This window comes from Haemaphysalis longicornis, unplaced genomic scaffold (genome assembly GCF_048455015.1).
Source record: "Haemaphysalis longicornis isolate Haplotype H1 unplaced genomic scaffold, Haemaphysalis longicornis Haplotype H1 scaffold_12, whole genome shotgun sequence".
NCBI classification, from domain to species: Eukaryota; Metazoa; Arthropoda; class Arachnida; order Ixodida; family Ixodidae; genus Haemaphysalis; species Haemaphysalis longicornis.
In genome coordinates, this window is record NW_027526225.1 from 83,098,215 (window position 1) to 83,110,367 (window position 12,153).

General features: G+C 50.4%; 1 protein-coding gene across 1 annotated transcript in view; it reads left to right on the plus strand.

Annotated features, from left to right (window-relative positions):
* LOC144162894 (uncharacterized) overlaps window positions 1-11,819 on the plus strand; it is a 49,969-nt gene extending 38,150 nt beyond the window's left edge. Inside the window, exon 4 of the mRNA XM_077693611.1 lies at window positions 3,178-11,819. Within this exon, the coding sequence (XP_077549737.1) occupies window positions 3,178-3,223 (46 nt within the window). The 3' untranslated portion in view covers window positions 3,224-11,819. The remainder of the gene's footprint in view (window positions 1-3,177) is intronic.
* Window positions 11,820-12,153: the final 334 nt, after the last annotated feature.

Sequence of the window (12,153 nt, forward strand, 5' to 3'; positions counted from 1 at the left end):
AAAGCAGAAACAACTCAAACTCAATCACAATTTTATTCTTCATACTGTGCTCATTCGAATTCAGGCTCTAAAGCTCATCTGCACTCAAAATCACTCGTACTCACTCATCACATACTCATTTGTAATCTTATTCATCTGTACTCAAACTCATAAGACCTCACGAGTACTCGTACTCAATCTGTACTCTTTCGTACTCAACTCATGTGTACTCACTTGTGCTCAAACTCAATCTGTAATCAAACTCATTAGTCGTCACGATTACGCGTACTCAATGTGTAATCACTCGTACTCAACTCACTTGTACTCGTCCTCAATCTGTACTCACCTCGCACTCGTACTCAGTCTGTACTCAATCTGTACTCGCATTTGCTCGCATTCAAAAGGGTTTGCACTATTTTTTTCTCCCAATAAACCATTTGCATTCACGCGCTGAACAAGGTATATTTACCTATAATTTGAACGGAGCAAGTCCAGTAATACCGCCATGCCTGCCCCTGCTTTCACTAAGGCAACCCCGTGGCGAGTGAGTGCCGGGAGTCGCAAGTATAGTACTCATGAGTACTAGTCGCGAGTGTAGCACTCACGAGTGCAGTACTCACGAATACTATTCGCAAGTACATGATTCACGGCTATACTCACTCGTCGTCATACTCACATTTTTCATCCGGGTCTGGACTCATCGGCGTACTCACTCGTGAGTTTGAGTACAAATGAGTGTACTCACGAGTGAGTACGCCCACCTGTGGCTAGCGGTGGCGTCGTTCCCGGGATGTAACGTCACACTATATATCGAGGCCACGACATCTCCGCGATGCTCTGCTGTAGGAACCGTGCACGGCAAGATCTCAACGCGGACTTGCAAACGATCCCGGGACGAGACGTCCTGAGAGAGTTGGCAGATGGCGCGGGAAGCCTGTAATGCGTAAATATATACAGGCAGTAGATCTTCGTGATGTCGCACACGAATCGCTCCGTCGTGAACTGCAAAAATACGCGCATTGTCCGATTTTTCTGTTGCTAAACATCTTTTTCATTTTTGGGAAATTCGAGCACGGATGCGCGGCGCTTTTGGTGGGCCTTCAGAATTCAGGAATTCTGCGCATTTTGGCGGGAACGCTGTTGAGCGGTTATATCGTTCAGCGGATATACAGATATACGCGAGCGTGCTTCGCAATTCACAGTGTCTGTTGGAATGCATGAATATTTATATATAGACTTTTGTAACATTCCTTGAAACAGGATTAAAGCGGAAGGAGCAAAAATGCTGCGCCCATTGTGGAAGACTGCGCCAGGGCATGGAATATGTGACACGCAGTACCAAATTGGCACCTTCTGGGAAAAAACTGCGCCACTACAGCTGCGGCGAAATAGCGCTCGGTGCTACGGGGGCGCCGAGTGCCGATTTCCGAGCCGCATAAAAACGGTAAACATATCGGTATTCAATATGCGTCACCGTGAGGCAGAGCCAAGCTCGGGCTTTCGCAGTACTCCTCGCGCAATTTGCATCTCGCAGTGCGTACGGAGCACACATTCTTACACGCACGCCGCACCAGTCTGATCGTGTCCCTACGCAGCAGCGGCCAAGCAGCGATGTAAACACCCGCATGTAATATCGCCGCTTCTTCATAACACGACCGGCTTGTCGCCCACCGTTGGCATGGTTCCTGCCGCATATAATCTTCGCTAGGTCGCACCAGTCACATTGCCCGGCGCTACCAAAAGAAAAGCCGAATTAGGGAAAGACAGATGCAGCCCACAAGGCTTCTGTTGCGGCGAAATGGCGGCTGCCGTCTCTCCTAATGGCGTGGCGTCGCGGGCGTCCCGTCACCTGCTGGAGCAGAGTTTGCAGTTGTAAGCGCAGATCCGCGCCTGCCGCAGACGCTGATAGGATTTCGGTTGCGTAACCTGCCGCTCTGGGCTGTATTTGACTTTTTAAACAGCGGAGCTGTTGTAGGTTGAGCCTTTTCGTCCGTCTGCTGTAGGTCCTGCGTCACGCACGGGTAGGAGCAGGTTTCCAGATCCCCCGGTGGCATATATCGGTGGGCCTGGGAACCGCCACGCCAGCGGTTCTCAGACCCACGGATAGATGGCGCAGTGGTCTCGCAGAGGCGGTCTCCCCTCCTTCCCGATACAGGAGGGAAAGGGGAGCGGTAGCCTTCCGCCACTGACGTTTTGCTTTTGGTTCCTTTGCGCGAACCGTAGAATTTGCGTGGTGACATCGCTGCTGTTTCAGCAGATTTTACTCCGGGTGGAGCTGGGTTTATTTTCATTAAGCCAAGAGCGGTGACATTTATTTGGCGCGTTTTCATAAGCTGTGTTGTATTTTGATGATGATGCATCGGTGTTCACTGGTTTCACGCCCGAGTAAAGTGAATGTGCAGCGTATTCTAGAGTTTGGGAGTACACATTTCGCAGTGCTTACTCCTGCCTAGCGTTGTAGTGTTTGACGGTTCACTTCTCGGGTCTATAATGGTATGTTTCTATGCCCCAGAAGGGTTCGGTATTGTCGTGCTTGTGTTGACTTTACTGTGCCTCGCTTAACATTAGTCACAGACAGAAAGTGAAGGAAAATACCAGGGTGGGTGACGCATCCGGCAAATCTTATTCGGACTACTTACGCGCTTTCGATGACAACACCAGACACGTAAGGTGTTTACAATTTTGAGCAAGAAACTCATCAACTCGAAAAAGACGCTCATTTTATTAAAATGAAAAACAAGAAACAGTAAAAAAGGAGGGGGGGTGTAGGGCATGACAAGTTGCTCCTCCTCATCTGGAAGGCGCTATGCACTTGCCAAGCTGACTGACTGATTGCAGTGAAGGCTCTATACACTTGCCAAGCTGATTGACTGATTGCAGTGTAGTAAGTTTTGATTGATTGATTGATTGATTGATTGAGGTCAACACAGCTTGGGTAGTGAATGAATCTTTCTGCATCAAGAGGACCACCTTGCAGTGTGGCAGCATGCCCATCATTCTGCACGAAATAATCGTTGCATTTTGGAAGTGGTTGGCTTAATTTTTTGTCCCAACCTTAGACGTATGGCGCGTGTGCGGTTGTATGTGAAAACTCGTAGATTATCCAAGTACAGCCATTGTGTTTTCCCTATAGGTGTGTCGACAAGATGATAACGCAGTCGCGGTATCTTCTTCCCCTCCTCCTCCCCCCTATTACAGGGAAAGAGACAATGAAGACTTCCCGTATCTCCGGCCCCTCGACTGAGGCCCAGCGTATGTCTGGGTGCCCTCACTCCGACACCCGTGTGATCATCGACCCGCTGTCGTCGAAGCACTGCCCTCGGCGACTGTTGACAAACCAGCATCTATATCAGCATCTGAGCACGTCGAAAGCCACGCACTATCGCTCTTTGTTATGTCCCAAGTGTTAAACACTAGCGTAGTGTGCTTGGCATTGCTGTCTCGGCGTGCTAGCCAGCAATGGGGACTGTTGTACAGTTGGCGGCACAGATGACGTGCCGAAATTTCCCTCAACCCCCGCCCCCCTAATCCCCGCCTTATCCCTTATCCCCCTTACCCCCCTTACCCTCTGCCTTATCCCTTCTTATCCCCCACCCCTTATCCCCGGAGGGTTCAGCCTCCGCTATGCCGGTGAGTGGAGCGCAAACGCAACTGCGCATACGTGAAACGCTTCAATGCCTTGTGTACATATCCAGGTCGCTCCACTCAGGTGGCGCGCGAGGCGAGAACGCGCTCCTCCGGCTTTTCATTTGCCTACGTCACTCAGGCTTCCGTCAGCCTCACCCTTTCACTGGCTATCCTGCTTACTCTCGTTCGACAGGTTGTAAAATATCGGAGCTTGTTTTTGCGACTCGTAATATTTAATACCCATAATGCTCATTTTTTGTTACGCGCCACAGCCCTTGCGGCTTCCCGAGTACCCGTTGCGAAAAACCGTCTTGTGGCGGTAGTGACAACAAGAGGCGCTGCTAAAATGATTACCGGTTGTGCACGGCAGAGCATAGCGTGATACACGTTCACTGTTTTGCTACGCCGCCTACCACTACCATGTGACCTGCCGCGCAATTTCGTTTAAGCTACGTGCACACTAGCGTCGAGCTTGCCGTGCCGACCTGCTGACGGCCGCGAGCGGCGTCGCGCCGCGCTGCGGGTGAAGGCTGCGGCCGTCGGCACGGCGGCACGGCAAGTTCGACGCTAGTACTAGTGCACGTACTTTTGCGCTTTCGATGGCGTTTCCCCTGGCGTGCTGATCAACATGGTGCGCGATTGCTTTACGTTTTGGTTTTGGTCGGCTTGTCCGTCCGTCGGTCAGACCGCGAAGGGTGTGAGCCATGCCGTAGTTGCGCTGTTGTTACAATGTCGGTAAACCCGCCCTTGTTTTCGCCTTGACCGGGGTCAAAGTTTAATTCTACACTCTAGTGCCATATCTGCGCCGCAAAATATTCCGTTGGTGAAGGGAAGAACATTCTAAGCAGTGTTCATCTTGCACGTGTCTTCGTTTAAGCTGGTGTACGTTGTCTGCGAGGGGATGTTCACGTGGACTGAACTCCGCAAATGTAAAGCCGCTTCGGGTTGTAGAACCACTGAGTCGATCTTTACTTCGTCGTCCGTTTGTCGGCTCGATCAGGGCCAGCAGGCTGAACACTTCTGTTCATTATCCGTTGCTTACAGTTGCAGAGCACTGCGGCCATTAATATATGGTCGCCTGGTTTTGCGCAGAAAATATAATTCGAATAACTCATTTGTCATGATAACGGTAAGCAGCGTGACAGCTGTGCTATACCGTAAACCATTACGCCAGCTCACAAGCGGGTTCATCGAAGGCGATACGCTTTCTGGGTAGGCTGTAGGTTTGGGCGAGTTGGTAATCCGTACCGTACTTCAATAACGCAAAAAAAGGAACGAAGGCTGAACCGCGACGACACTACACAGAGCGAAGACTGAAGCGAGACGACACGACACAGAGTTCTCTGTGTCTTGTCGTCTCGCTTCAGTCTTCGTTCCTTTTTTGCGCTATTGAAGTACGGTATGCTGTTGTAGGCTCTTTCCCTCTCGCTTTGACTTTTCTTTCGCGTCGTAGGAGCGAGTTCGCTCTGTAATTTGTAGGCTTATACATACACATATTTGTCACTCGCCTAATCATCGCACAAATCGTCCTTTTCCACTTCACTCGTAACTACAGTCGAACCCGGTCGTACAAAACCAGTGTGTTTGCCAGTACCGCTTATATCAAACATTGAAATTAATCTCCTATATCACCTTCATATCGGACTCTGGCCGCTCCGTACATTACACATATCGAATGGGGAACCGAACCCCGAAGAGGATGTGCTGAGTTGCCGGTCTGAAAGGAGCGACTCTGCCGGGTGTTTCGAACACATGCGTTGGCACCTGGCCTTGGCCACCACAAGACAAGCTCCACAACAAGACAAGGCAAAACAAGACGACGTTACCTGGCAGGACTGGCAGGTCACGTTGTCTTGTTCTGTCTTGTCTTGTTGTCGAGCTTGTCTTGTGGCTACGCCCTGGCAGGTCACGTTGTCAAGGTCAGGTGCCATTGTGAAGGTGGTCCTGTCTAACGAGTTGCCTTTCAGCCGCCGATGTTATGCTTCGCTTTTAGTTTTCCGAATTATTGAAAGATTACTTGAAGTGCGTGGGTCTGTTACGAGGGCTGTTCGCACTTTGGATTGTCAATGTACCATTTCAGTGCCCTCAGAAGTTAATATATACCGGGTTGGACCGTAGTTATTTGTTTTTAGCTTTTCCACTTCGGGAGTACTTATGCCGTGGCCGTATGAATGAACGTCTTATTATGTGTGTGTGTGTGAGAGAGAGGACCCACCATCGCCTGTTTATTTACTGTGTGTTAGCCCGCAGTGTGGCGTTGTCAAAGTCTGACCGTCTGCCCGTATAAACTGAAGGACCGGTAGCCCACTACTGCTTATTTTCGTGCTGCTCTTTTCCCGGCAATATTACCACCAAGGGACCAAACAAGACGAATCGAGGCCGTGTGTTTTTAAGCATCGTACACGGCTTCATTGGGCGGGATCAGCAGACAGCCCAGCGCCGTCGCTCCCTCGACGTTCGGTGTGCATGTGTTTGCGTCACTCGCGCCTGCAGTGTCACCTTGCGTTGACCCGCTTTTACGCATGAATGGGGAAATGGCAGTTGATACTTTAATTCACATTCGCTGCCAACAACAACAACAACAACAACCACAAAAAAGGCTTTACAGTTTTCTTTTGTAGAAAAATCTTGCCCCAGGTTTTATCGTCTATGCGGACACCGAGTCCCCCTCGGAGCTGTCGCGCTTTTAACCCCGTCACCGGCGTACGAAAACGCAGTGGGATGAAAGCATTCTCCGCGGCAAGGCTTCACGTAGGTGCACCCGTATAATTCTCGGGCGCGTGTCTGCTGCAGCACCCGCCGTATTCGCAGTACCGCCGCAAAGTAAATCATGAAACCGTTACGGAGTGTATCGCGCCATCGTCAACTGGACTAACGCAACGCCTTGCCACCGGTTGCGGAAGTCGCACCGACTTAACGAGAACGCACAAATGGAAGCGGACGCATTAGTGTCTTGCACTCGCCTTCCATATTGCCATTCGGGGCTTTCTCGAACGTCTGCCATCGTGGCGTTGTTTTTTCATCAGCCCTTGGCAGCGAAGTTGCCGTTCCTTTTTTTTTTGCATCGTCGCTTTCTTCGGCCATTGTCACAACGAGCTGCATGCGTTGGCGCAATTCTTTTCCGAATACCGTATTTTCGCGCGTTTAACCCGCACAAAAAAAAATGCGAAAATTTCAGGGGGGCAGTAGAGGTGCGGATTATATGGGAGGTGTTTCCTTTGGTGCAGCTTTACCGCAATACGAGTTGGGCCGTGATGCCCTTACAGCAGTAATAGCCACTAAGCCACTGTTATCCCGTTGACAAAGCTTATTTTGCACACACAGCTCAACAATATACTAACCCGAAAAAAAGTCCGCGGCAAGTCATCTAGTTACGTAGTCAGCTAGGTAAGTTCTTTTGCATAAACAAATGTGTAATTTTGCTTGAGTAGTAGATTTGGTCAATCCTCTTATGCATAAAATATGCGGGCAATACGTGGGGATATATATTTTTTATTCGTCGACGGAAAGTGGGGGTGCGGGTTATATGCAAGGGTGGGCTATACGCGCGACAATACGGTATGCGATCACTGGAAGTTGTGGGGGCTCCCGCTTCGGTGCATGCAGCGAACGCAGTGTTCTGTGAACCGAATGAAAGCAATGCACGCCGCTTCAGCTGTTTCACTGTGGTGAACAGCACCTCATCTTGCGTGCAAAGACTCCTTCGAGCCGAGCTTTGGCCGTCTCTTTCGCTATGTACCGCGGTTTTATATATACGAGTATTTTTCGCAGGTGTTGCTGCTGCGAGCCACTTCTCCGGTGAAAATGTGTCTCACATTTGCGCGAAGTGGTCCAACTATGTTTCGCTAAATATGCAAGGAAGAATGCTTCTCTGGTGTATCCCGACGCGAATCTGTGTCGTTTTTCATGTCTTTGTCCGCTGTGCCAGTTTATGGTACAGCCTGATGTCTCCGCCGATGATGTACAGCCGTACCTATCATTTCGATCAGCTGACACATGCCTTATATGCTGAATGCCTGGGCCAGTTGATTTTTAGCTTTAAATGATGTAGTGGAGTGCATAGTTGTGTGAGCAAGCTCTAGTTGCGTAGAAACTCTCGCTAACAGCGCGCATCTAAGTAATGAATAATAACCGTGGTTGTGAGCGCTCACCGTTCGAACACTGTCGTCTTCTTTATTCTTTGGGCTACGATTTCTTTTAGCGCGGCATCGTCGTGGTAGCGTGTGCACGGCAAACGTTCACGATTTCGCTGGCTTTATTGACAGCTGGTTTGAGCCAACCTTACTGAAGTTCTAGGAACGTTGGTTTGAGCCACTCCATGCGGCGGCCTTGTGTTCACGAGCATCTTTTATAAACAATACGGCGCGTCTTTAGCCCTTTGCGACACGCATTAAGATGTAGCCGTCAGAAAAATTTGGAACTGCCTGTGCATGCTTTCGATAACCAAAATTTCGCCTAAAACCATAAGCAACTCGATCTCATAAGTGGTTAATAAATAAGGTCGTGCCCTAATCGTAACCACGCAGGGGTGCTACAGCTGCGCCAATTGCGCCATTTTGATACAATTTCATTTCTTTGAGCCACGCTGCGCCAAAACCCTGAAATTTGTTGAAATTGCGCCACGCTGCGCCAAAATGCTCGACTAGCCGCAAAATTTCTCAGCTGCGCTAATTTTAGTGGGAAATAAATGCTCTGTTGGCAACCTTTACACGGCATTATCCAATCCAATCCAGTTGCCCAGACGCTGTGCGCGTTGGCTGTGCGGGCCAACGTTGTATAAACGTTGGTGCGGGCGGGTGCTGGGGCTGGGCACTCTACAAGTTGTTGCGTTTTGCTGTACAGTGGAATCTCGGTCATACGAATCTGAAGGGTCGGCAAAAATATTCGTATCACCCGAAAATTCGTATCATCAGAAAACGAGAAAAAATGGAAATGTGCCGCGAATGCGGCAGTCAGCGGCAACATGGCGTCGGCTCTTGCCGTGAAGAGGTGCAGGTAGCTTCAGCGACCGCTTCGAACCTTTGGTTAAAAAGCAGCTCAAGATGTAAACTAAATTGCTCATGCGGTAAAACGGAGCTGACAGTGTTGGAGAAAACTGCACTATAAAATATCATCCGCGCCAAATATCCGCCGCAGAGGTGGCCCAGCCAGCTGCTGCGCGCGCTTTCAAACTGCCGCCGTGAAGAGGGCGCCTCCCCATTGGCGCAAGTCGGCAGGCTCCTCCCACTGCCGCGCATCATTTTCCGAGCGAGGTAGAATTGATAGAATCAGGTAGAATCTGACACAGGGGCGAAATCGTCGACACGGGCGTCGAAAGAATGCGCGCTCATCGCCGACGCGACGCACGCACACGGACGCAAGCGTGAACCGCATGAAATTCGTGCGCGTCGGCGTTGCGCGTGCGTTTTTCACGCCTGCGTCGACGATTTCGCCCCCGCGTCAGATTCTACCTCGCTCGGAAAATGATGCGCGACGCGCGCGGCAGTGTTTTCACGGCGGCAGTTTGATAGCGCTCCGGACAGCCCGCTGGCCCCCCCGGAGATGTTTAGGCTTACCACGGTGGCGGATATTTGATTGGCGCTTTTCCCTAACCGCGCGGACGATGCTTTGTAGTGTCGTTTTCGCCCACATTGTCAGCTCCTTTACTGTACAAGCGACTTCATTTGTTTCTTAAGTGGCATCTTAAAGAGCGGTCAGAAGCGGTCGGTCGAGCTATCCGCACCACTTCGCGGCCGGTGACGCCGCCATGTTGCCGCCGCGCGCAGCATGCGGGTGGTATTCGCGGCGGCGTCAGCGCGCCTGCGGCGTGTTTTCGTGAGCAGAAAACGCTCCATACGGTTCACGCTTCAACATAATCGACGCGCAAGTGGCGCAGGCAACACGGCAAGGCGACAACAGGATAGGTAGAGCGCGGGGCATAGACGGAAGCGAGGAATGCGGAAGCGAGGAATGTTTACAGCGGTCCTGTAAACACACTAAGCACTTGAATCAACATGCTTTCCAGGTTGGTACAAATTCACCAGGCCTTGCAGTTTCCTGCAGAATTCGTTGGTCATTTTTGTCAAGCACATTTAGTGTCCACTGACACTAAAGCACGATTGTGCTGATGTTGAATACCTTGCATTCTTTGTTTTGCACTAAAAAAGTAAATTTTTTTGTTAAACTGCTCCAAATTTGAAATTTTGTGCTCCAAAATGGAGATATTTCTTCCCGTAATCTGCTCCAAATTTGGGTTTATCTGCTCCAAAAGCAAAATTTTCCTGCTCCACAAATTGCTCCAATTTCTATTTTGGCTGTAGCACCCCTGTAACCACGCTATCGTGAACGTGACCGGCGTTTCCTAACCATTGCTACAATAGAAAACGTATACACAATTGTGGTCTGTAGCCCTTATATATTAGGGTAACAGCTTCAGTTTTGCTTTAATAAAAGTCTTAACTAGACAGAAGACGTAAATCCAAGAACACCTACTTGACGCACCGAGCATTTGGCGTGTCAAGTAGGTGTTGTTCAACCCCACTTGAAGCGCTCAGCCAGCATTCGCATTTCCCGCCGTAGAGCGGGAAATTCGAATGATGGCTGGGCGGTTTATAAGTGGGGATGACTGCGATTGTAACTCACAAAAATGCTTTTAAAAGTCGCGCGTATAAGTGTACACGCCGTGTCGCAAAGGGTTAGTTCCATCACCGAGGACCTGTGCGAGCCCCCGCAAGTAAAATTCGGTACCGCTTTTCGGTGTTCAGTGACGCCTTTTGACTTGAGCTTCATATATCTGCCCGCGGTGTAGCAAAATTGGGATTTACTGTACAGTGTCGATGACTGGTGTACATCTATAGAAGTTCGATTACGCACCGGGCGTTTTCAGCTGGGAGTGGAGTCGTGAAACTTTAGAAGTTTCACGACTCGGCGTTGTATGTCATTGAGATAGTGCATCCGCGTGTCCGGACCCACGGAGCCCTGTTTTGTGGTCGCCCATTATCCCACTGTTTCCTCACCTTATTGACTCCACAATTGCGTGTTCCTAATTCGTGTTGCGTCGTGCGCCGCGCAGCTTGTTCTCCGCTTTGCCCGACGTGACCCTTGTGCATTCACAGTCGTTGGGGGTCTGGCACCTTCGTACCTGGCGCCTGGCAGGACGTCGCCCTGCATCTGCAGATCTTATACTAGCGTCTGGTTGCGTAAGCTGCCGTTCTCGGCTGTACGTGATTTTTTAAACAGCGGAGCTGTTGTGGGTCGAGCCTTTCCGTCCGTCTGCTGTAGGTCGGGCGTCACGCAGGGGTAGGAGCAGGTCTCCAGACCCTGCGGTAACCTCTATCGGTGTGCCTGGGAACCGCCTCGCCAGCGGCTCCCAGGCCCAATGGTAGAGGCCGCCGAGGGACTGGAAACCTGCTCCTACCCCTGCGTGACGCCCGACATACAGCAGACGGACAAAAAAGTGGTTCCCAGACGCACCGATAGAGGTCACCAGGGGGTCTCGCAAGGGCGGGTTCCTTCCCCAACCGCTAGGAGAGGGAGGGAGGGCTCACGCCTCCCGCCACTGACGGTTCGCATAGCGTTTCGCTTCGCTTAGCACTTCCCCAAAATGCGACAGTTTTTAAGTTTCGCGCCACTACGCTGAGCGGCCGCAGTAGCGCCAGGGATAGAAGGAATGTTCACGCGCTGTAGTTGGAGGTCACACCGCGGTGGCGTCTGTAAGACCCGTACCGTGACTAGTTACGAACGCCTATGTGCGGCTGTAGCACCAACAGTCTCGCAGATCGCTAGTAGGGCTGTTGAGGTGCGAGCTGTTGGCCGGTATGGAATGGTTTCAATTTCTTTAAACGCGATCTTTGCAGTCGGGTTGCGGTAAAGTGATGCGCCGGTTTGTCTCAACGCGGACGCAACTGTAACTATCAACGAAATCACGTGCACTGGTTGAATTTGAGTCCAAGAGGAGGTCGGAGAGCCTGTTAGTCGTAGTCGATCATGCAGCAATACGAGACTGTTCAGTGTTTAATGCCTCGTCGTTTTATCGTGGTCCTAGTTTAGGGCCTAAATTTGATCATTGCAAGAAAAAAAAAGCAATATGGTGAAGCGTTATGCAACAAAGTTTACGAGGCTGCCACACTATGTAAATGTATACCGGCCATTGAAAATTTGTATTGAGTGTTTTCAAACCTGTGATGTTGTCAGGGGCACATTCTTATGTGTGCAAATAAAGTTAATTCTGCAATAAGCTCTGCTTGGTTGCGTTGATTACTTGTGAAAGACTCTGCACGAAGTTTCTGTGAAAAAGTAATACTGTAGGACGACTACTATACTAAGGTACAACTTAAGAACGGCAACGGAAGTTGCTGCTGTGCCTCATCACCGCAGTCGGATGTTACTCCGCGTGGCGCAAGTAGTGCGTTACTGAGAATATTTCGAACATGGCACGAGCCGTTTCCGTGTTTTTTTTCGTACTCATATGCTTGTAAATTAGTGCAGCGACGTCAAACAAACTGCATGAGAAAAGGCAGACGATATCGCGCATTCCTAGCAATCTCCTTTCAACACGCGCGCGCCCAT